The 24765-nt window shown below is 36.1% G+C and overlaps 11 protein-coding genes and 1 non-coding gene across 12 annotated transcripts; 6 read left to right on the forward strand and 6 right to left on the reverse strand.

The window, feature by feature from the left end:
• Window positions 1-11: 11 nt before the first annotated feature.
• BRETT_000660 (uncharacterized protein) lies at window positions 12-922 on the reverse strand (the record flags this gene model as incomplete). The annotated part of the gene is made up of 2 exons (XM_041279225.1): window positions 12-834; window positions 906-922. 2 exons carry the CDS (start codon window positions 920-922, stop codon window positions 12-14), a joined length of 840 nt encoding a protein of 279 aa, XP_041137439.1.
• Window positions 923-1476: 554 nt separating this feature from the next.
• Window positions 1477-2154, reverse strand: BRETT_000661 (uncharacterized protein; the record flags this gene model as incomplete). The annotated part of the gene is made up of 1 exon (XM_041279226.1): window positions 1477-2154. The coding sequence occupies one exon, from the start codon at window positions 2152-2154 to the stop codon at window positions 1477-1479; it is 678 nt and encodes a 225-aa protein (XP_041137440.1).
• A 547-nt stretch (window positions 2155-2701) lies between these two features.
• BRETT_000662 (uncharacterized protein) lies at window positions 2702-3103 on the forward strand (the record flags this gene model as incomplete). Its single annotated transcript, XM_041279227.1, has 1 exon — window positions 2702-3103. One exon carries the CDS (start codon window positions 2702-2704, stop codon window positions 3101-3103), a length of 402 nt encoding a protein of 133 aa, XP_041137441.1.
• Window positions 3104-3874: 771 nt separating this feature from the next.
• BRETT_000663 (uncharacterized protein) lies at window positions 3875-4684 on the reverse strand (the record flags this gene model as incomplete). Its single annotated transcript, XM_041279228.1, has 1 exon — window positions 3875-4684. The coding sequence occupies one exon, from the start codon at window positions 4682-4684 to the stop codon at window positions 3875-3877; it is 810 nt and encodes a 269-aa protein (XP_041137442.1).
• Window positions 4685-6466: 1782 nt separating this feature from the next.
• Window positions 6467-6991, reverse strand: BRETT_000664 (uncharacterized protein; the record flags this gene model as incomplete). The annotated part of the gene is made up of 1 exon (XM_041279229.1): window positions 6467-6991. The coding sequence occupies one exon, from the start codon at window positions 6989-6991 to the stop codon at window positions 6467-6469; it is 525 nt and encodes a 174-aa protein (XP_041137443.1).
• A 496-nt stretch (window positions 6992-7487) lies between these two features.
• BRETT_000665 (uncharacterized protein) lies at window positions 7488-8858 on the forward strand (the record flags this gene model as incomplete). Its single annotated transcript, XM_041279230.1, has 1 exon — window positions 7488-8858. The coding sequence occupies one exon, from the start codon at window positions 7488-7490 to the stop codon at window positions 8856-8858; it is 1371 nt and encodes a 456-aa protein (XP_041137444.1).
• A 169-nt stretch (window positions 8859-9027) lies between these two features.
• On the reverse strand, window positions 9028-9099 carry BRETT_000666. The gene has a single exon. It is a non-coding gene; the product is annotated as a tRNA-Met (tRNA).
• Window positions 9100-13034: 3935 nt separating this feature from the next.
• Window positions 13035-15569, forward strand: BRETT_000667 (uncharacterized protein; the record flags this gene model as incomplete). Its single annotated transcript, XM_041279231.1, has 1 exon — window positions 13035-15569. The coding sequence occupies one exon, from the start codon at window positions 13035-13037 to the stop codon at window positions 15567-15569; it is 2535 nt and encodes an 844-aa protein (XP_041137445.1).
• Window positions 15570-16203: 634 nt separating this feature from the next.
• On the forward strand, window positions 16204-17943 carry BRETT_000668 (uncharacterized protein; the record flags this gene model as incomplete). Its single annotated transcript, XM_041279232.1, has 1 exon — window positions 16204-17943. One exon carries the CDS (start codon window positions 16204-16206, stop codon window positions 17941-17943), a length of 1740 nt encoding a protein of 579 aa, XP_041137446.1.
• A 486-nt stretch (window positions 17944-18429) lies between these two features.
• BRETT_000669 (uncharacterized protein) lies at window positions 18430-19413 on the forward strand (the record flags this gene model as incomplete). Its single annotated transcript, XM_041279233.1, has 1 exon — window positions 18430-19413. The coding sequence occupies one exon, from the start codon at window positions 18430-18432 to the stop codon at window positions 19411-19413; it is 984 nt and encodes a 327-aa protein (XP_041137447.1).
• Window positions 19414-19766: 353 nt separating this feature from the next.
• BRETT_000670 (uncharacterized protein) lies at window positions 19767-20849 on the forward strand (the record flags this gene model as incomplete). Its single annotated transcript, XM_041279234.1, has 1 exon — window positions 19767-20849. The coding sequence occupies one exon, from the start codon at window positions 19767-19769 to the stop codon at window positions 20847-20849; it is 1083 nt and encodes a 360-aa protein (XP_041137448.1).
• Window positions 20850-20895: 46 nt separating this feature from the next.
• Window positions 20896-21924, reverse strand: BRETT_000671 (uncharacterized protein; the record flags this gene model as incomplete). Its single annotated transcript, XM_041279235.1, has 1 exon — window positions 20896-21924. The coding sequence occupies one exon, from the start codon at window positions 21922-21924 to the stop codon at window positions 20896-20898; it is 1029 nt and encodes a 342-aa protein (XP_041137449.1).
• Window positions 21925-24765: the final 2841 nt, after the last annotated feature.

Consider the following 24765-nt stretch of genomic DNA (forward strand, 5'->3'; position numbering starts at 1 on the left):
TATATGATATATTATTCCGTGCGAAAACGGACTTGTTGTGTTTTCATGCTTTTTTTGTGCTTGCGTCCACCTCTTGTTCTAGGTCTTTTGGCTCTTTTTCCTGTGGTAAATTGCCTATTGAAAGTATTGTGCGATCTTTGAGCAATATCCCTTCTGTTTCGGAAAGCTGACTTAGCTACAATCTGTTTTTTCTTTAGCTTCAAGGCATACTTTCTTCTTTCTTCTTTAATTGCTTTCGCTTTAATTTTTGCAATTCGCTTCTTCTTGCCAGGCCTACTTTTGTGCTTCTTTTCCAATCTTAGCTTTTCGATTTTTAACTCCTCGTCAACTTTTTTGTTATAAGATACAAGATCTATCAATCTATAGCTATTCGTTGTGTGGCTTACTAATGTTTTCCGAAACCTGTCTATGATACTCTCACCTGAAACTGCACAAAGTTGAATCCTATTCATTGTATCATCATCTATATTGGCAAAATAATACGATTTTGGTCTATGCTGCTCATGAATCGCTTTTTCAAACGCATCTTCGATTAAATCAGCGCTAAGTGTATTTTCCGCTAGATTCACTTTCACAAGCCCACCTGATGATTTGCTATCATTACAAACTGTTGGGTCTGTCGAAAACATGGGAAATAATTCTGTCCCATTTGATTTCTTTTCATCTGGATCTGTGCTTTCTTCTCCAGTTTCCTCTTCCTTCTCTTCTTCCTTCGCTATATCAACAATATCGTAAGCAAATCCGCCTGAAATTTCTTCCAAATTTGTTGAGTCATCGTTTGGCTCTTGCCCTTCATCACTGGAGCTGTTGTTAAATAAATCAGCTCTCGAAACACTGCAGAAAGAGCTACTAGTTAGTATGAAAAATGAATATGAAGCCCAGTATGTTAGGAGAGAAAAACTTACACGACGAAGTCCGACATGTTTCTCGCTACAAGTAGTAGTAGTTCGAATGTTAAGTCCGGTTAGTCTTGTTTTGTTGTATATAGCAAGATATATATCACAGGTGATAATTGGTGATAATAGAGACAAAAGAAAGCTCAAAGAAAATAAATGCAAGATGATGACAAGGTCCAAAAAATTTTCCCTACTCTCAATTAACAAACCCACAGGGCCTAGGTGCGTGCGTTGCAATATAATTCATTTCTTATTCACACGATAGTTAAATTCAACTACAGCATACGGAAATGTTCAGTTATGGAATAATAAATAATAAATAAGATAAATAGAAAATGATGCTGCAGTATAGGTTGCGAAACTGCAGTTGTGGACTATCTTCTGATTCCTAGCTTCTCTGCACTCTGAATAGGTAAATTGACATCATACTCCTTTCTTCCATCTGATGCATTATACAGTCGCACAAAGTGATGAGTTCCATCCAGAAATTCAGGCAGGTGTCAGTTTGTTGCGCAAAAGCCAAATATGTATTGCAATATGTATGCTCATAGTATAGTCATTGATCCGATCTTCATCGGCATTATCTGTAACGTGCGTCTGCATTCAGAGCGTACTGAATCTCCTGCTCCCACTTGTCACCATTGGCAAGTAATTTTTCCTTGTTGTAAAGCAATTCCTCGTGATCCTCAGTTGAAAACTCAATGTTTGGTGTCTCGACGATGGCATCAACAGGACAACTTTCTTGACAGTAGCCACAGTATATACATTTTGTCATATCAATATCATACTTGTATGTTCTTCTTTGACCATCCGCCCTTTCCTCAGCTTCAATTGTGATTGCCTGAGCTGGACAAATGGCTTCACAAAGCTTGCATGCAATGCATCTCTCTTCTCCAGTAGGATACCTTCTTAATGCATGCTCTCCTCTATATCTTGGTGAAAGTGGACCCTTTTCAAATGGATAGTATATTGTGTATGGTGCTCTGAAGAACATCTCTAGTACAACCCACATACCTCTGAACATCTCTGAAAGCAAAAACCATTTTGTAGCCTTGGAGACTGCACCCTCTTTAGACTCTTCCCATGTTTTAGGTCTTGGTAGTCTAAATCCTGATGGCCATGTGGCTTGCTCTGTACCTGCTGTAGTAGCCAAAGATTGCAATGCAATCCTTGCTGTCGAAAAGTTGCATGATTTGATGGCCAATGAGCTGCCAGCTCGAAGTGTTGCGATCCGATAAGCTGGTCTGAATGCAAACATCATAATATTTTTCCCCCTCTTTATAAGTTTATTCACTGCCTTTTTCCTCCTTTCCCAGATATTAAATTAATGATGCTTGGTTATATTCAACGAAGATGATCGTTAGCTAATTTGCATTGAGTTAATTGAACATGTTGATTTTTTTTTATCTCATTTTTATTCGTTTGCAATCCACCGCTCCCTGATTTTTTTGTATTCCGGTTCTAAATTTTTATGCCTCCCCAAGTAATAAATATATTTTCTTCTTACCGTCTGCCACTTGCAAGCCAAACAAGCAATGAAAATTTATTTGTTTTGCTATTATGTCCTTATTTTTATTGAGTTAAAAGCATAGAAAACAGACGCGTCGTTTTTTTTTCTTTTATTTCTTCCTTTTTCTTGAAGTTAATGAAAAGTAATAAAAAAAAGACGCGCTCAAAACGACACAAGAAGTATCCCCTCATATCTCACCTCAAGTATTTACTTGCATTTTCTAGTACATCTATACTCAAGCAATTATCAATCAACTAAAGGTTCAATTTGAATATTTCATCAATTATTAATCACAATGTTAAGACAATCAGTCAGAGCTTTCTCGACTTCCGCCGTCTCAAAGATGGCACGTATGTCTCTTATTGGTACAATTGGTACAGATCTCGAAAAGAAGACGACAAGTTCTGGTAAAGAGTTTATCAGATATGCTGTTGCCGTCAATTCAAAATCCAAGGATGATGAGACCTCCTGGTATAATGTTGCTTGCTTTTTTCCTGCCCAGATTAACTTTATGACAACATATCTTGGAAAGGGTGCCAAGATTTTCCTCGAAGCAGACGCTTCAAACACAAGCTATGAGAAGCAGGATGGTAGCAGAGCTAGATCGCTTATGCTATTTCAGACAAGTGTTGAAGCTATTAAGTTCCCAAAAAGACCCGAAGAAGACGGTGGGGCTCCAACCCAGCAGCAGCAATGAATGCTTCATTTGAAGAGTGGGTGAGTGTTTTTTGACTTTAAAGCCAACAACTAAATGATAGCTCATTTATTTGTTTTCGCCTTATACTATTTTGTTGTTTTTTATTATGTTGATATCTTATGTCAAAGTGCATTATTCTCTCTTCCATAAGCTTGTTTAAGTTTTACGAGTGTTTGTTAGCTGCTTTTTGTCTGTTTTTACAACCTCCCCCTTTTTCCACAAATTCTGTGCGATTGTGTTTGTACAAGTGTTATTTCTTTTTCTTTACATCTAAAACATGTACTTAGTTTGAATAAGTTAATTTTCAGTCTATTTTTTACTTGTATACCTGTATTATATAAACGATGTTTTTGCTTACTGCCTTGCAATATTACGTTAAGCGAGTGTTTCAGGTTTTTTATTTCAATAATTGAACTACATTTTCACATCGTTACGAGGTATGATGGTATCCTCGTTACAGGATCTGTTTGTAATAATTGTGTACACTATATGTTGGATAATGTTAGAAAAGAATACGGAAAATATGCGTGCCACTGCTGCATGCGTTTGCAATTTATCCAAATGGGAAGACAATTTGACCCAAAGTAGACATAATTTAGTACCAAAAAAGTTTAGCCCTCTCGAAACAAGAAAAAAATAAAAAATGAAATAGGAATTAAAAGCAAGACAAGAAAAAACGCCGAATGAAAAAGAAGAAAAGTTAGGGTGGGAAAAACTAATTCTTTCATATTTGCATCAATGTGTCTATGATCAGTCGAAGCGATTTTCCTCTCATGGGGACGATATATATTTATCATAGTTGGCTTCCAAATCATGCAGTCCGTTTTCTTCCTTTAACTGTTCCTCCTCTTCTTTTAATACGTTCAGGAGGTCTGGATCATTATATAGATCAAACTCTGCATCTTCGGTTTGCGGAGCAACGGTTTCAGATGGGGAACTCGTTTCACTATAGTTCAGATTTGTGGATAGATCTTCTTTTTTCTCAAATGCGTCCAAATTACTTGTGCCTGCCACAAATGTAGTTGCAGTAGACTTTGCTGGAGAACTAAGTGTGAAATGCCTCGTAATATAATTTTCTTTTGCTTTTTCGTCGCATTTCCTTTTCCATTTTCGGCCAGTTGACACAATATGGTAGCCATAAGGAAGCTTTTCCAAAACATTGGTGTACATTTCCATTGCATCCTTGCCTGTTCCAAATGCCAAAAAGCCAATAAATGAGCAGCATATGAACACCCATTTAATAATATCTAATGAACTTTCATGAGCAAAGCGAAGAACCATTTGGGAAAACATCTTAGAGTGATATTGCGAGGAATAGAATTCAGCATCGTTTTCCCTAAGTTGTAGGCCTAAATATAAGCACGTTAATATAAGAATTGCAAGAAGGGTAAGGCAAAAGAGTAGCAACCTCATAAACTTTCTCATTGACATGCCTGAATTTGTGCACACCAATATGTTTTTAGCAGTTTTTCTTTTTCTGAAGAAAAGAATCACTGTTCCTACCGTAAGACAAACATCTAAAAAGCACCAAAAGAAAATCCAGAAAAAGAACACTAAAATTGAAACACCATCCTTACTCATAGCTATTGTGCATCCATCCATTTGATATATGGAATATCTTTGAGATATTGCCGCTTGACTGGCTGCCATAATGATCAATGGAAATATGATAGAACAAAATACTTCAATTCCTATTCTTGTTTTCACATGAGAAAACCACCATATAGTGGCTTTGTTCACCATAAAAATTAGAAACAAATTAAGTAAAATGCAGAAAAGTGTGCTATAGCATCCGACAAATGCTATTGTTTCCACTCTAATCATGATGTCACACCACCCTTTACCATTCCAAGCTGTGAGATAATTGTCCCCTCCCCAAACCGAAACGTCAACGAGTCCTTTGAGATTCATTAATTCGAACAGCAGAAGAAGTACAACTGCAGGTAAATTTCTGTTACTGATATGCCAAGCAATCGGTGCAATATTTAAAGCCAAGCAAATAGCTTGAAGAGCAATAAATGCTGCTCGTAAGCAAGCCATGGTTTTCTATGTTCTGTCTTATTCCGTTTTAGATATTCTTTATATCGGAATCCTTTTAAGGATGTCTTGGCTTTTGTGGCTTAGTCAACTTTAAAATTGTCATTTTAGTTGAATATATATGAAATAAGATTTCTTATCAAAAATTTGAAACTGAAAATATATCAAACATCTTATTCTCTAGAAAAGTTGTTAAAACTGTTTGAAGTGAGTCCCTTTGAAGGCCAAAATAAGTAATAAAAAATTCTCCAACGATTATCCAGACTAAAATCCCTCTTTACCAATCAACAATTATTAGGCACTATTAATTGTTTCTGACTATTAGGTATATCATCCCAAACATCATAGCTTCAAAGCATAATAGCAAGATGCATCCTAAGCTCCAATGATCTAGTTGAGATTGAATTTTGATATGACTTCTATAATATTTTTCCACTTGTAGAATATTTAATGCACCGGTTGTCGAATTTTCCTGAGCGTAGAATATATCTGGCTGCCCCATTTCGCTTCCAGTAAAATCAGGCAAGTTTTCAATTTCCCTATCACCACTGAAAAATGAAGTAATTATGTTGCAGACTTTCATTATTGGAAATGTTAATAGCACTGGAGGGAAAATTAGTCCGCTGATCAGAATCTTGAATATATCAATTCCGCGTTAGTATGTTCTTTCTTTCTTTCTTTTTTTTGTCCCGCGATTCTTTAATAACATCGACACTAGTAGAGAGGATACTGTACTTACCGTCCAGGAATACCGAAGAAACTTCTTTATCGTATTGCAACTTCTACAGTTACACAAGTAATGGCTAATGTGTGCCGTTTTAACTTCTGGAACAAATGTTGAAATTTTGAGTCTCATTTTTGTCCGAAGTCAATTGGCACCTTTAATCAGATCAAAAAAAATTAGGGGATTCAAAAATGTTTTGGTATATTCAATTTCTGTATAGTATTAAATATGCTTCTTCATATATAATTTGAGTATATATTACATCGATAGTATTTATATTAGTATTTTAAGCAATATGTTTCACGAACGTTGCTGTATCAAATGGTCTAGGAATTCAGCCTCCGATCTACAATTTATTTCCTTTTTAGGCTATTCCAATGCGAGACGAACAGATTTCACCCTTTCTCTCACCAGTTGATCTGTTTGTCGGAGTCTGACTGAAACACTATTGAAATTTCGTAATAATAGTCCAAATATGCTTAAAACTCATTCCAACCGTACAGTATCAATAAGACATAAATGTAGATGCAAAAAGCCTTCTATCGAAAAAATTCTCAACAATGCGAAGAAGCGCTTGCATTATCGCCATAATAGCAGCCTTGTTAATCTTTGATCTTACGAAAACGTCCTCCCAAACATTTATCAATATGTGCAGCAAACCGCACACCAGCAATCTCTCGCTGACAGTTGGAGCACCTGAAATATATGTCATTGCCATTCATTGACTCAAGCTGAGCAGCTTTCTCCCCCATTAACGGACCGTTATGATCAAACGCATTTTTATATATATCATTTCCATTAAGATTAAATTGAAACCTTCCAATATCAGGTTCCTTTTGAAGATTCACTGGTTGGGGTGTTGTGGATCTCGAACTATTGCCGTTGTTATGGCTATTGTGATGTTTCCTTCTTTGTGAGCCATGCGTAGCTTCCTCTGATGGTGCTCTAGGAAACTTTTCCTCGTTTCTAGAATCAATAAACTTTGGTGCTGTAACTGTACCATACTTTTCTTCCAAAAGTTTTTCCTTCATTACTGATTTTGTAATTATCTCTTCTGTATATTGAGAGAGCATATCTCGAAGTATGGACAAGGATACAGATGCATAAGTGAGTTTTTCTTCGGTCATATTGATTTATATGTTTTATGGCAGATATGGCTTAGGTACAGTTCACGAATTTTCAAAAAAGGCTTAATAATTTGAATTTTCCCGTTTCCGTTAGATCGTAATTTGATTTCACCAAGACAAAGGTTCGCTTTCGAGATAAACCGTCAATTTTTGACGTATCCAAATATCAATGAAGGTACCAACTAACCACAGACCTTTTGAACCTCTTAGCACAAGATTCCTCCTTCTTATCTGTGAATCCTCAGTTTGGAATGGCACTCAAGTCGGATCTTCTTTTTTTCGATGATGGCCGCAGTACTGATAAGATTGTAGTATTTTTGTACGTGGTACTGATTAGAATTTTTTTTTTTTTTTTTTCAGGACGTTCACTTTTTTTTTCAAGGTAGTCATCTCACTCCGTCTACGTTTCGAAAGATATTATTAATTCACCCTAAATTCTATTAGACGTCACTTCGCCAACGAAAGAATATTTATCAAATACTGCATTTTAATCATAATGGAGCTTGATCCCGAGACTGAAGGATTACTAGACTTGACCAATAAAGGTAATGGTCCAAGGAGCAAAGAAAATGGGAGTGAAGACGATGATGACATACAAGATTGGTCTATTGTCGCATCAGTCTCGAAGCGAGGTCAGAAGGATTTTGAACCCCTTGTTTGTGACGATGAGAGTCAAGATTTGTCTGCTTATGATAGTGATGCATTGAATGCTTCGCGAAATATGATGTTTTCCGCATTATCGAAAAGCAGAGGTACTATTGTCACACTCGATAACATGAATAGAAGCACAATTTATATTAACATTCGGAACACAAATGATATTTTTATGCCTAAAGCAAGAGGAAAGTTTTTAGAATCTATGGGTCACATAGATAGAAGAATTGTTTGTCATTTTAACTATGAGGAAGCGTTATATCTAGTCGAGAGAGGCACGTGTTTGGCCAGACTTTTCGATATTGATGAAGAAAAGAATGCAAAGTATCAAAGAATGTTGCCACTTACATTGGAAGCTGTTTATTCATTACTTATTCATGATCAAGAACAGTTAGATCGATATCTTGTTTATTCAATATTGAAAAGAAACGGGTATATTGTACGCAGACATGACGAGTTCGACCATGCTATATCATCCAAATCTTTGTATAATAATCAGAAGGTTATCAAAGATTATAATATTTCCAATCAAAAGAAAATCACACGCAAAGCAATACAGCCGCATCCCATCCTTAACCTTTCTTTATGGACTAACTTATTGGTATCTTTTAGTAATTGGATCGGAATACCTCTTCCAGTTAAATTTCTGGGTTCCTACTTCAATTTTTTTACCTACCTCTCATGGAAGTTGAGGGGTCTACGGGACCATAATAATACAGTTCATCGAATGAAAAAAGCACATGTTCATAATTATTATATTTCATTCAATGTATGGAAACCCATGGTCAATTTCAAAAAAAAGAGCCCTCCTCTTCCCGATTTCCAAATTGTGGTTGTCAAAGCTTGGGCTGAATTTCCAAGGTACCAAGATATTAAGCATTTAATCAAGAGATCTGGAATTAATCCAGAGAATTTTCATAGACGAATCAATCATCACACACAAAAAATATCGCATATCAGTTCAGAATGGGACTATTCTCGGGGTATTAATATTCATAATTTGAAGTATAACGAGCAAAGTATAACATTCGCAATTGTGGATAATGGTATTGTAAATTTTGCTAACCTTTCTGATTGCTGCTTTGCTCAGGAAGGTGCATGCTGGAGAGATTATTGGTCATTCCCTAGAAAGAGAAGAGGGAAGGGGAGGAGAAAAAAGAGTGATAAAATGAAAAGCAAGACGACTAGAAAGATAGCCCCGGCAAAACAATAACATTTGTCTGCTTCTTAAATATTTCCTTATTCTTTAAACAGTTGTGCTATCATAAAGATTAGTAAACAGTTGTCAATAAATGTCAATAAATCATAGAACGTAGGATTGTCTGGTATGTGTAATACTCCAAAATCCCAAAATCTCAAAAAAGAATATAAAAAATAAATCGTAGCATCGGCTGGTTTCGATCCAGCGACATCAGGGTTATGAGCCCTGCGCGCTTCCGCTGCGCCACGATGCTTCACACTTTATTTAAGTCCACTTGGTCAAATATCCATTTAATATATTTTGGTAAATTTTATAATACTATGGTTAGATATCCGATCTTCTGTCGAAGGGTCGGAGTTAAGTATTGCCTTATGTGTTACTCCCAGGCTTTAGCTATCAAACTTCTTCTTTAATAGAACCAATAAGAACCTAGCAGTCGGGGAGATTCAGACAATTGTAAGATCGGTTACCTAAGTGGGTGGATATAAATGAACCAAGTGGTCTGTGTGATAATGTTAATGCCCTTAACATTCTAACAATTGTATATGTGTCATGATAGAAGAAAAAGAATTTATGTTGGATGTATGAGGATATTACCTAGTATTAGGAAATTTATTATCATATGTCCGACACGCACTCTTGATTAGAAGCATTCGAATAATCATGTCCCTTAACGTACCAAATGGCTTGGTAATGATAAATCTAGTAAGAATGTCAGCTAACTGGTCCCTCGTACTAACATGCTTGATATTGATACTTTTCTCCCCAAACCATTCTTCTAAACATTTCAACCTGACAGCATATTTTTTTACAGTTAAGTTTCCTTTTCCAATAGGTATTCGAATCATATCCGAGCTGTTTCTTTAATATTTTCGCATGAAAAAGGAATAAAGAATGATCTATGTTTATTCAAGAGACATAATGAAATGAGGATGATCATTCTTAGCTGTAACAAGTATTGTCAAAGAATCTTTGCATTTGATTTAATTATGCATATTTAATTAAGAAACAAACACTGACTTTTGGAGAAAAGGATCAGCACTTTTGGTAACCAGTATGCTAAATATACTACTATCAACAAATTTGGTGCGTGTCCTGCTACTTCAATAATTTATCTGTTCCCTGTACCGCACATTAGCTGCATCTGTTGCTGCTATTCGTATCATCTGTATACCACTACTTATGACCATTTTCTTTGTTCAGGTTTCATTTGGATGGAATGAACAACGTAATATAAACTAGTATTTTAACCAATGCAGGTTACCAATAATAATATTTTTTATTGCCATATCTTTCTACACCACCATTATCAAATAATGTACCAAATCAGCCAATAAAATTTTTCCTGCGCTTTATGCAACCTCTTTTAGTTCTTCTTGTTCCATGCCGTAATCTAAATTTCGTATTTATGGTTCAGACTGGTCCTTCAATTGTGAAATTTTAGCTACATAACTTGAATTAGCAGTAGAGTAGTAATCAAGTATATATTTTCAGGAAATCATTTTGCATATGTTTTCTCATGTGTCCTAGCATTTCACAGATTGTAAATCAAATACTAGTTAAATCCATATAGTACTTGTTGAACGGGTTTTGATGCCAACTATTTTATAAAGTTCTAAATAAGTAATACATTGAATGTTTCTCAATAAAGGTAAAGAAGAATGTATAAAAGAGATAGGTAAAAGGATAAAGCAGTTTTTGGGGTACAAAACAAGGCAAAAAAGTTGTGTATATATGTGAATATCGATGAATTTGCTATCCACATGAGCTAATAAAGGTAATAATTAAGTTGATTGATTCAAGTGTGACACCGATTACTTTATGAAGTTTCTTGTTATAACCAGAATATTAAGGCTAAAGAAAGGAAAAGTATAAAAGTAAAAGAACCAAGGGGAGATGCACACGCTTAAACACCTTTAATCCTTAAGAGCGATGCTTTCCTTCTTGGCCATAAACGAGGCAGGACCGTTTTATGTATGTGCCGACATTACCATAACGTATAAAACAGTTACATTATAATATACTTAGGGTCCAATAAAAGAGAAATTCCGTTATTTTATATCATATTGTCATATAGGAATCCTTATATGTGCTTACGGCAATTACTGAGCATTAAAAAATTGCAGGTTATAAAGGAATGTAAGTGAATTTGTCGTTTCTCCAGCCGCATAAATTTTAGTAAATTTACAGTGCACTGCGCTTTTCTAAGAAAGAGGGACAAGGAGAGGTGGCAGACTTAAAGCAGATCATAAGACATCTTCGAAGGGGTTGAAAATTGATTTCCTTTGTATACATACAATGTTATGTGTGCATTTATAGTATAATTTTCTTTTAAACTTAAATAGGCATCTCTAGTTAACAGTACAAAGTAATGATTCTTCGCAACTTACTTAGCAAGAGTTAGCTATTAAAAAGGAATACTTTTACCGAACCGCGTTATTCATTACGTAGCCGGTACCTGATGTATATATCAGGCTTTTTGCCTTGGATGACTTTGAAAGCTTTCTGAGAAACTGTAAAACAAAAATTCACTAATGCGATATATATGAAATTAACTGAATTTCGCCGAAATGGTTGTCATTACAATCAAAAATTGAGTGTTTTTAAATATAACTAAACTTTATGGTTCAGGAAAATACATGGAATTTGAAAAATGTGAGCTGTATGCATATTGTCGAATACAAAATCACAGAAGTATCAGTATCAGACGATAGGTTTCTCGATTCATAAAATACAGGAGATAGTATAATAAGGTATAAGTATGAGAATATATAATCAATTCGAACCACTGAAGCTGTTTTTAAAAAAGAAATTAGGAGAATTCTTAAGTGTCTGTAGATACTCTTTTCGAATTTCAAGAGATTAAATGACGATATTTTTTGAAAGGAAAGGGAGTGTCATCTTATGGCTGGACCCTGCGGGAAAAAAAGCGGGGACCGAAAAAGGAAAAAAAAGAATGTGATTGTCCTGCATGACCGCCATCCCAGAAAGGGGAAAAATACAAAACGTGCTGATAACTTCGGGTACAAAATTTCTGAATATTCGGAACGGCAACATATAATTCACGGGGAATATACGAATAATGTAGTCTATGAATTCAAAATACAGCGAAAACGGGATGGAGCAATGAGTAAAATGATATACTAAGGTGATTCACACATTTACGTTTATTACAAGCGATGTCTGCTGCAAACCAATACGATAGAAATAAAGAATCCAGATGGATACGTGCTTCAGGATAATTTAAAACTCTGCGAATACATTTTTCTGCCACTTTTATGCTTATTTTTGACGGAGATGCCAGTATTCTAGCAGACATGTGATTATAACTTAAATACATGGGGTCTCCGCAACGAATTTTTGATAGTGAGCGCACCATCTTCAGAAAAACATTCTGAGGCTTTCGCGGTTTTATTTCATTATATTATACAGAGTTATTTTTTTGCCTTTTTATTGCAAATTGGCTGCTAGTAACCACTTTTTCTCCCTATATCCGTAGCGTAGTATCCGAAGCAATCTTAGTACTTTCATCTTACACTAATACTGAATAGACATGCCATTTCTTATATTCCTTCTGAAATGATAGCAATTACTCTAGCCAAGGTAAATTAGAGAAATGATAATTCAAGTTGGTAAAGATAAAATGATTAAAAACTAGCATTCTAATATATAGACGATGCCCATGCCTTCTGCTATCACACTGAATTGGAAAACGTTCTAGTCTAGTTAGTTAGTTAGTATCCGAGTTTTTCCATTATTATCAGGTGTTAATTTCAGTTCATAAATTTCTCACAGTTTTTTTCTGGCTACAAATTGCCATTATGTTACTTTTTTTATACCCTCGGACGGACTTATTTAATTCAAATAGACAATGTTCCCCAGATTAAGGTACGTCACTCTAAATTACATATGCGTAGATATGGACGTTTTCCTTCGTCTGAATGAATTTAAGATTGATATTAGACCTATATTCCTGTCTTAACTCCAACCCGATAAAGTGTTGAAATAAAACACTTCATTTCTATAATTTCCTTCTTGCCTTGTTATTTTGAACCCAAAATTAAGAATTTCGCTCCGGATTTAATTTAATTATCAAGCTTCAAACAAACAGTATTGGTGCTGCTTCCAATACTCATCGTCACATTCTTAGTATAATAATTCAATTGTTAAGTAAGCCATCCATGAATGATGACTCAAGCTAATGATAAGCATGGATCTTTGTCACGGCATGGGCCAAGTCGATTCTTCCATTCACTCAAAGGCCATCTTTCGCATGAATCTAGCTTTGACTCTTCTTCTAACTCGGATAATAAGAGTCATAGGCATACCCATAACTTCTCTCTTTTTCATTTGGGAAGTTCGGATGATATTCCAAAAGACCACCCAAAACATGATAAGGTTAAATCTGCTTCCTTGATCGAACATAAGAAAGTACATGCTCATTTTAACATACCAGATCCTTCTACGGGTAAAGAAAGTAATGGCTTCTCGGAAGGTTCGGGTGTTCATCGAAGTAGTTCCTCTCCTCAGATTAACTTGAAAGGAACTGGTGTGGAAAAGTTGAGAAGATCAAATACTACGGCAGCTTCCCTACTGATACATAAGCCAAAGATGGAATATAATCCATACGGTATTTTACATTCACCACATATCTTGGATATGAGTACTATGTTTGGACATGGAAATAAGCCGGAAAGTCAACTTATGTTGCCGTATCCAACAGAGAATCCGAATGATTATCTTCCCAAAGAGTTGCAGGAGAAGTATCAAAATGTCGAGGAAATATACGACACTGCAGAAACAGCTCTAATAGGATCGGGAGGAGCAGCTCTTATTAAGAAATTGAAATTAAAGGGAAATCCAAAAGTATTTGTGGCGTTAAAGAAGTTTTCACTTTTTAGGGATGAGTCTGCTAAACAGTATTACCGTCGTGTCGCACAAGAATACATCGTGATGAAAAATTTTAAACATTTACACACGATATCGTGTTATGAACTATTGAAATTACCAGTATACATGCAACGTTCATGGGGAATGACAATGGCATATTTACCATGTGATCTATTTTCCCAAATAAGGAAACCTGCATGGAGGTCAACATCACTTAATGAAAGGTTGTGCTATTTCAAACAAATTTGCTTTGGATTGAAATACCTGCATGAATGCGATATCGCACATCTAGATATTAAACCAGACAATATTCTTGTGGCAGAAAATGGAATCCTTCGTATCACTGATTTGGGATGCTGTGAATGTGGTCATGAAGAACCAGGAAACTTTAAAAGTGCGATAAAGTTGAGAAATAAACTTCTTGGAACTCCACCCTATCAACCACCAGAAGTTTCTAATTACAAGAGCATTCAAATAGAGAAAAGAAGGAAATATGATCCTTTCAAGTTTGACTACTGGTCATTGGGCATTCTTCTTTTTGTTTTGATTAAAGGACAACCCCCTTTTAAAGAGCCAAAGGCAACTGATCTGGCTTATTCCGAATACAAAAAGATCTATAAACGTCTGAAAGAGGTTTACCCAGGATTTATAAAGAATGAAATGAATCACTTTCCGACCACATCACCATTTGCGATGGGTTTCGGAAGTCCAGCCGTTGCTCAAATTGCATGGAGATTTTGTGACCCAGACCCATCGACTAGAATGACTCTTCCTCAACTATTCCATAATGAATATTTTCAGAAGATTCAAATGTGTATTGACGAGGCTAATTATGAATGCAACTTTGTCCATCATAAAGCTGCAAAATATATGTCTTTCAGCGCCATGTATGGATCCAATATAGAACTTGTCGAGAATTGCAGGGGAAGCCGGAGACTCACTAGCAGTTCAATGGAGAGGCCAATTATTTTGAATGAGCGACATAGCTCGTCCGAGAAGCCGAAACAATCAAAACATCATTATACTTCGCTTCTTGAAGTGGGACTTATGAGCCGGAATAGATCTGACAGTAAGAATAGCAATACATCAACTCACAATAAGGGCGATGACAAAAAGGACCCATCACTACACTATAAGTCAAATTTGAATAAAGTGGAGGAATCAGAACATGAGGCTGATACGGATGATGATAAGCAACATCGTGATTCTAAATGCAATACAGAAGGCGGTGCTAATATAAAAATTCATACCTTATTCAAGAAAGGTAAAGCAGCTTCCAAGAATGATGATACAACAATATCTCACAACTCTGGCGATCGGGTAAGTCATTCACTTATAGACAAGCCATCGTTTAACTCACATAGTGTTTCCGAAAACATTGCAAGTGAAACGAATAGTTATAAAGAACAAATATCAGGAGCCGTCCCTAGTAATAATTCATCTAGTTTTAGCCTCACGAATACGAAAGATTGGTCCAAGTATGAGGATGCAGTAACGGAAGATGATACCACATATACATCATCAAATACGTCCAGTATCATAAATATGAAGGTTAGTACTACTAGTGGCAAATTGATTCCAATCGATAACAAGGAAACAGAATCATCTAAGAAGAGCGCAGAGTTAGTGGATGATGTTGACAACTTGCAGGATAATGAATTGCATCCAGCTGATATATACAGTTTCATCTATCCTGATGGCAGGGTTGTTTTGTACGAATTTGATGACGAGGATTACAAAAATGTCGCCACGGAGTACATGGTGGTAAACTATAAGGATATTAAGAAAAGTACCGAGTTTACAATAAAGCCACATTCTCATTCCATATACTAAATCATTAGAATATAAAATTTCACGCTGTTGTGACTGCCATATTTTAGAAGACGTCGACGTTTTTTTTTGAAGCGCTCAAATGAGAAATGCTCTTATTTTTTTTACGCTTTTAAACCTACGTGCATTTTACGCGCTGCTACTTTTTTTTTGGCTGAGCCAGGGCAATCATTTATATGACTTATATTGGGAAGATCTCTTTTAATATTCTTCTTTCTTTTTGGATCTATTCTTATCGACTTGATACGAATAATGTTAGTCCTTTGCTTTTAAATCCGAAATTAACGGCTTTTTTTTAATTTTGATGTTCGTAGTCGTGTGTTCGTGTATTTTTTTTTTTTTTTTTTTTTTTTTTTGGAAATTCACTCCTTGAAAAAAAAGTAAGCGATACGTTTAAACGTGCAGTTTTAAACAGTTCACTGCATCACAACATTATCACCTCGAATACCTTTACTGGAACAGACTACAAGCATTAAACGGGCAAAAAGTACATGTACACTTTTTAGAGGTATTAATTTAATTCCCAGGAGCGAAGGTAAATCTCTATATTATTCACTAGTTTGGGGAATATATATAGAAAAAAAATATTAAACAAAGCTTAAATATTACGAATACCACAGTTTCGGGGGATACAAATATGGATTTAAGAAACTTGATATCCACAAATGTTAGCGACGCTCCTCTCAAGAACGGGAAGAGTGAAGCTTCCAAAAAGCTAATGAAATCGCAGGATAACATACGTTTAACAGAAAATGAAAAATTAGGCCAGATTCATCCATTGAATAAGTCACAATCAAGACTCTCCATACATGACTTGATGAATAATGATGAAACTCCTGCTTCAAATCAATATTTAAAACCACTGGAACGTGAAAATTTGGGCAAGGCACCTTTGACGCCACTGAAAACGAATATATCATCCTCTCCAACAAGTAGTATAACTGGAATACAAATGCAAGCCTCCACGCATGAAACCAGGGAGCCACAGCAGAGAAATATGGAAATTAACTCATCACCAAAGACACCGGGTCACGATATTAGAAGAAGAAGTAGTATTAGTATTATAACAAATGATGAGGATGTTGATATGCTTGGAAATAAAACCCCAAATGCTGCTCTTAGACATTCAACAAGTACGAATAAGACAAATACATCAAACACCGATTTCTCAAACAAGGAGCAAGATGCAAAATCCAAAATTGATGTTACGAATGAATTGAAGAAAAGAAAGCTGAAGACGACGAGAGGAAGACCAAAGAAAAGGATTAAGAAAACTGAAAAAAAGGAAACAAAGAAGAGCATGACTGTTGGGGACAGGGAAGATGGCAAAGAAACGAAAAATACTGCAGATATCGAGGCACATAATGCAATTCAAGAAGAGATACAAAATTTAGAAGAACTGAAGCATGAAGAGGAGACAGAAGAGCATAAACAGAACAAACCAAGAAGATATGAAGAAAAACCAACTTGGGCGAAAGATTACATTCCAAAATTGCTACTTCAAGAACAGAAAAAGCACCAATCGTTTGCCAACCCAACTAAATTGACAGTTCCTTCCATAACAGGTAGTATTCCTAGAAATGATTTCAACAAGTTGGTTACTGAATGGATTTGGGCTAATGTTGAGGGAATCAAGCACGAATTTTCAGATGTCCCGCACGTGGAGAATTTCATTGAATTGGAATTGAAACTAGGAAATATATGGGACAAAGTGAAAGATCAAAGGATACAGCTACCAGTTAATACCGAGAGTGTGGTAAACATGGATTATATACATCAGAACTGCTTTTTTCAAGGTGGAATGCCTCAGAAAAGCTTTAAAGATATAAAAGAATTTTTACAAGGCTTAGTTAAAGATGGACAGACAGGAAGAAGGAAGGATAAATTTATCATTGAAACGTCACATAATGTTGACCTAATAGCTTCTGAAAAAAGAAGGAACGACAAACTAGTGACAGGGCGTGTGACTCTGGATGTTAAAACTAAGAGACGAGTTGCAAGCATAGATAAACAAAGAGTTTCCGATCTTTTCATATATATGCCAGGTACATTATTTGATTTGAGGTTATCAATGTCTTTAGAACTTCCACATGAAATGAATGATGCGGCATTCGAAAACTTCAAGAGAAGAGTCACATTAACGAGGGACAAGGATAGAATGAGTTACATTCATCAGTCTACTGCGACGAGACTGGATTTAACGAAGGTTGTTGAAAATGAAACAACGAGATATGAGCTGGAATTGGAGATGAACACCCCTGAACTATTGAGGAGCATGAGTATTATTTCTGATGATCCATTGTACTACGTGGACCTAGTCCAGGCCTTTTTAGACAACGGAAGAATTATTTCGCGGCAGTTGAGTGTTCAACATTGAATATATTGGCAGAAAAATGTATACTTAACCTTTTATCATCATACAAGTTGTAATATATAATGGGGGATATGATATACTCTCAGCAAAATAATAAACTTTATCTTACTATATTTGTAGTACTCAAAGATTATTGAGAATGGATCCTGGATCGCGTGGGCTAAAAAAATTTAATTGTTGACAATTCGGTTTAAATAGTAACAGATGTTCAAGCGAAATTTCGACTGATGGGACGTGGCATTTGCTGACATAGAATCAATCGTTCTTCACCTATCTTACTCGATCATTAAAAAAAAATAATTATTTAATTTCTCACTATTGCTCGCCATCTTCCTATTAATTACTCAGGAATACACACCAGCTTCTTGAGTACAAAAGGAGTAAAGGCAGAGATTCCGATTAAAGCTAGCTTGTCCCAAACAACCAACACTGATTTTCAGCACACTATTGGTGAATATCTTCCAGAACGAGGAAGGTTAGATACTTGAAATGAATACCATTTTAACATGGATTCTGATCCTTTTAGCAGTTTCAATCGGGCTATTATACTTTTTGATCTGGCTTTTTTCACATAATCCAAGGGAAGCATATCCAAGTGAACTAAAATATTTTACCAATGATGGAGAAACTGGGTCACACATGCTTCCCGAAAGAAATTCACCGGCATCAGATGACATATATCTCTCTATTGTTATCCCATGTTACAACGAGACCAGTCGTCTTAAGGAGATGCTCATTGAAGCTGTTTCCCACTTAGAAAAGCAATTTCACGGGAAGTACGAAATTCTCATAGTAGATGATGGTTCCACTGATGGCACTGCAGAGTATGCATTGAAACTTGCAAACGAATTAGAACTGTCACCACACACAATGAGAGTCATAAAATTTGTGGAAAATAGAGGTAAAGGAGGAGCAGTTTGTCATGGCCTACAGATAGCACGTGGTGAATATGTGATGTTTGCCGACGCGGATGGTGCATCCAAATTTAGTGATATGGACAAGCTGGTTGAATCGGTTCGCAAAATGGACAAGGGAAAGCCGGAGGAGATTCCTGCAGTTGCAGTTGGTTCAAGGGCGCATATGGTGAATACGGACGCCGTTGTCAAGCGTGCATTCATTAGAAATTTATTGATGTATGGTTTACATACGTTGGTTTATATTTTTGGAATTAGAGATGTGAAAGATACACAATGTGGGTTTAAACTATTTAACAAGGCAGCAGTGAAAATTATATGCCCTTTGATGCATACAGAAGGTTGGATATTTGATGTCGAGATGCTTATCCTTGCCGAGAGACGCGATATAAATGTTTCGGAAGTTCCTATAAGTTGGCATGAGGTCAAAGGTTCAAAGATGGTTCTTGCAAGAGATTCTCTTAACATGGGGATCGACTTGGTGGTTACGCGAATGGCATATATTTTGGGTGTTTACAGTGACAAGAACAAGAATGACCACAAGTTAAAGACAGCCTAATTTAGATTCCTGCAACTCCTTGACATCATAATTCATTCATTTTTTTTACTGTATAATTAATTAATCAATATACCATGTAATATCTATAGTAGCTTACAAAATAATATGCAAATATGCACTAGTGCAAGGGCTGTGCGTTTAACCTTCTAGGGAGTATAAACCTGTTCTTCATTTTCTTTTAGAGGTGCCATCGTCCTGTTTGCTTTTCAATTGGTATTTATTATTTACAAAACTTTTTTTTCAGCTTCAGTAGGATTTCACCTCGACATAAAAATGATGATATGATAGATAGTCTTGGTCTATTTCTGGGGAATAAATATACGCGTTGTACAACCAAACTATTTCCTTTTAACATGTCAGGTACACCCGATTTTATAATAAGGAATGGCTTAAGGTTTGTGAAACCGTACTATCATGTTTATCGCACGACTGTTAAAGGACGATGGTTTGGTAAAACAGCCCTTCAGGTGTTCACCGAGGAATTTCGAAATTATGATGGAGAACATTATTTAAAGAGAATTATGGAAGATGATATCAGCGTTATAAGAAGAAAAAACAAACAAAATATAGAGTTTAAAGGATCAATCTTATTGGATACCCCTTTAAAATCAGGAGATGTTATTGTCCACAGAGAGCATATACATGAAAAGCCAATTTTGAATAGGGAGATTGGCATAATACACGAAGATAAAGATCTTCTAGTTGTTGATAAACCATCCGGCATTCCGATGCATCCAGTTCAGGGCTACTTGTACAACAGTTTGACCGAAGCTCTCAAATCAAAATTAAACATCTTAAGACTCCATCCTTGTAATCGTTTAGATAAAGTAACAAGTGGACTAGTAATATTGTGCAAAAACTTTGAAAGTGCATCTTTTTATCAAACAATGGTTCAGGAGAGAGAGTTCAGAAAAGAATACATCGCTCGAGTAGATGGTGATTTTTCTCACTCTCCTTTGGTTTGTAGAAATGATGTGCTGATAATTGATACAAAGAAAAAGGCAGAAGGGGTTAAAAAGCGGACCGCCATTACGAGGTTTAAATTTCTTCGATACAATTCAAGGCTAAAACAGAGTATTGTTTCATGTATTCCAGAAACTGGCCGGACACATCAGATAAGAATGCATTTAAGGGATTTAGGCCACCCTATCATAAATGACTGGGTTTATAATCCAAGATACAAAAGAGCATTCAGTAGATCAGCTGTAGAATCAAATTTACCGAAAAACTTGAGTGAGATACAGAAAGAACAGTATGAACGAAGAATCGCAATGTATAGCGGTAAAACATGCTCTGAATGTGGTATAAATTTATATAAAGATCCTGATCCAGATTCTATGGTCCTATTTTTACATGCATTAAAATATACAGGTCATGATAGACAGGGTGGTATCATTTCATATGAAACAGGAATGCCCGCGTGGACAAATATATAAAATTCCAAATTATGTATAGGAATATTATTATAACGGTCGAATGCAATTATAACTGTGCTAACTGTCTTTTGAACTTAGTCCATGGTATGCTTTCGTTTACATTCCGGGCACGCTTTTCTAACGTACTTCTGTTCAATCTCTTGACTTGTTCTAGAGCCAGGCCGACATGCCTATTGAATTCCTCCAATTGCTCCTTGGTTCTTGGATAGGTCTGCGAGCTAAACCAATATAATCCATCCCAATATTTCATAAGAATTTCATCATGGGAAAAACATTTCATGAATTGCTTTCTTAAAATTTTGCGGAATCTTGCTCTATAGACAGAAAGTTTGAATGGTCGAACACTGCTTTCCATGTCTCCAACTGACTTGCTTTTCAACCCTGAAATATTCAAAAGTGCAGGATCTCCAAATGTGATGTGGCACGCCGGACGAGACTTCCTTATTCTTGCCATGAAATGATACGAGGGCCAGTATCGAACAAAAAAGTATGGACATCTGTAAGCATACGGGGATCTTGCAGCCCCGTACAGCATTGCGAATCTAAATAGAGTTGTGTCCACACCCTTCAAATCCTCTGGCTTCTTGCATAAAGGAGTTGTATTATTTACTGAATCAAAAACATTATTCGGTAACTTCCACTTCGCATTTTTTAATTCTTCTTCGCTAATAGGGTAGTCTTTAACATTGAAGGTGAATTTCGGAATATTCAATATCGGACGTATATCTTCTAATGTATCGGTTGGTGGTTTATAGTGTATTAATTCAACACTTTGAAAGCCTGTCGTTTTCTTTTCCATATGCTTTATTTTCAAATAGGCACATATTTTCGATAGGGCTGTATCTAGATTATATTGTAATACTGCTTCGGGCCTGGTCTTTGCATTCGATCTTCCAACAAAGATTGGAATCTTGTGAACGTGAACGCTTTGGATATTATTTTGCAAATTGAACTTCCACCTTTCTTTAGAATTATGGTTAATATGAACCTTTACTTCTGGTATGTCGATTAATGTTCTGATAAATACTTTACTTCGGACACCTTGTCTGTTAAATATTGCATATTTTGAGTACATTTTCTTTAGCAATCTGTTTCAAAACCCCTTTTTTTCCCAAACGCCAGAAACCAGCATCAGTATACGGTAAAAATTATACAGCTTGCATCAGTGAACATAATTTTAAAGTGTTTGTTAAAACCTAACCGATGCCATTTGTGTCTGCCTTGTGGTAAAGTTTTGGCCACGTGACTGGGGCCTTCCACAATCTTCAAAACAATCTAAATATTGTTGTTAGTATGCGCTAATATTTGGTTGAGTTACGTAATCTGGAATGTGAATTTGGTGAACGGATGTGATTCTGATTTGTATGGTGATTGGTCTTTAATACGGATTGAAGAGGAAAGCGAGAAAGGTTAGTTAAACGAAAAGATGGTTGAGAAAAAGGTATTTCTCATTGGTTGATTAAGTAATCAAACAATGAAAATTAAGGAACTCAGGAAACCATCAGAGAAAAGTTTTTTGTTTATAATTAAGGGCTTTGCCACTTCTGTGCAGATGAAATATGCATGATGTAAACGGTCATGAGGAATAACGAAGTTAAGCAAGTTATTAAGGGACCAACCTACTGATATTATTTCTACTACATAGGATTAGTATTAGCTGCTTATTTACGTAATTAGTATATAAAGGAAGCTTTCAATAAATCTCGGATTACAACAGATTTCAAGTCTTTATTCCAGAATGTCTTTGTCATTTATTGATAGCAGGGAGAATAGAACTCCACCAACTCAAAGCGAGTGTATTGAGCTCATAAGGATTTTAGAGTTTGATAATGAGGATGTTCAGAAGATCTTCAACGCTAAGAATTTTACTGAACCGAAAAGGAATTCTCTTTTCTTTATTTTAAAGTTTAAGAGATGGTTTTGTCAGCAGTTGCATGGTGTTAGAACATCAACGACAGAACAGATTAGGGCAGTTGATAAGTTGTTTGATCTGAAGACAGCAGACGGATTGCCAAATTGTGCAATCTCTCTCGCTTTAAGTAAGGCAGTTGACATCTTCTTTGATGATGCAATCAAGCGGTACTTTGAAGGTGTAACTGGCTGGCATCTTATTTCAACAATGAATGCTTTGTTGAAAAATATTCAGGGCCCAGGATGTATTGCCTTTGAAGTGGATGCGTTTAACGCATGCAAGAATACTACTTCAGGTGAAATTACTGAAATTGTCAAGGATATGAATGTTTTGTTTCTTCACAATTACAGTGAGCCAATGGTTTTGGCTAGGGTTGCAAAGATGCTAGGAAATAGATTTGAGGAACTTTTCTTCATGGAGTTAAGACTTCAAGGGTGCCCCCAGGATGAACATTGGGCAGACAATGTTGAAATTGTTAGAATCGCGTTCCAGCGTACTAAATGGAAAACTTCAGGAACTAACATTCAGGTTGAAACGGCTAATAAGGTTGTGACCCAAGGTAAAAAGGGTACAAAAGGAGTAGCCAGATGATTCGAAATGGCATTCAAAAAGGATAAAGAAGATTTTTTTAATTTGCCGAAAGAATGGTCATTTCAAAAGAGAGTGTTCGTAGTACAAGAAATGAAAGGCAAATAAAGCAAAAGAAGGAGTTCAGTCTTACAGTACTGAAGAAACCCATTGTGTCAAAGTAATTGAACACTCATAAAGGAGCAGTGGGTGAACTCCCTAAGGAAGTTTTCTTGTTGGATTCAGGTGCATCATGTCATTCGGTTACAGACGTGAACATACTTGAAGAGGTCAGAACTAGTGCTAAGCGGATAAAGACAGCAAACGGAAGTTCTGAAGTTCAACTTGTTGGTACAGCAAGGTGTGGTAATTTAGTCTTAGAAGATGCAATTTATCTAGAGCACGGTACACATAACTTAGTCTCGTTGTCAAGGCTTTTGAGGAAGGGTTTCAGGATTGTCTGGAATTACGACAAAGCATTGATATACGGAAGAGATGATAAGGTTGTGACTGTTGCCCATGAACGCAATGGTGTTTACGTCATGGATAATCCCGGTTTGGAATTAGTTCTAGAAGTCAGTGTCTCTTCTAAGCATAAGGATTTTCTTGCAAGCGTGCATGCCAGTTATGGCCATGCGTCTGTGAACAAGATGTTAAAGATAGTTGAGTCAATTTCGGAAAAGAAATTCTCTCAGGATCAAATAAGGAAAACTGTACAAGAATGTGAAGTGTGTTTGGGTCAGGTTAATTTGACTCATGGTAAGCAACACTTGGAAGTGGTTAAGAAACCCGGACACGTTCTTTGTGCAGATGTAATTGGTCCAATTAAGGGAAAGTACGGACTTATTGTTATAGATAAGTTCTCAACTTTCATGATCGGGAAGGTTTTGGAGTCAAGGTCTGAAGTGTCTCTAAAAACGATCGAAACAGTAAAGGAATTCATTAGCTTATTAAAGCTAGGAGGTTACAGGCCAATCTTCTTGAGGACAGATAATGAATTTGCAACTAAAGCTTTAACCGCGTATTACAGGGATATGGAATTGTTGAACAGTTTAATGCTCAATGTAGTTCTTATCAGAATGGGCGTGCAGAACAAAGCGACTGGGATATAGAGACTAGTATAGAGAGACTCATGAAATGGGCACGGAAGCAAATGGACTTATGGACGGAGGTGTTTCGTCATGTGATCTTTCTTCACAGCAGTTTAGCATAATGGAAGAAAGATGGTTGTTCATTTGTTGTGCTGGGTTATATTGAGTTGGATTGTCTAAAGGGTATGTTACCTTTTAGATACAGAATCTTTTGCAATCACTATAACAGGACCCAGAAGGTGTAAAAGAATAGTATTGAAGGTATCTTTCTAGGTTATTCTGATAAGAAAGTTTATCTGATACGGATTCTAGAGGTTTGCCTACAGCTGTCAAGTGAGAAGATAAT

The sequence above is a fragment of the Brettanomyces bruxellensis genome, chromosome 8, assembly GCF_011074885.1.
Source record: "Brettanomyces bruxellensis chromosome 8, complete sequence".
NCBI classification, from domain to species: domain Eukaryota; kingdom Fungi; phylum Ascomycota; class Pichiomycetes; order Pichiales; family Pichiaceae; genus Brettanomyces; species Brettanomyces bruxellensis.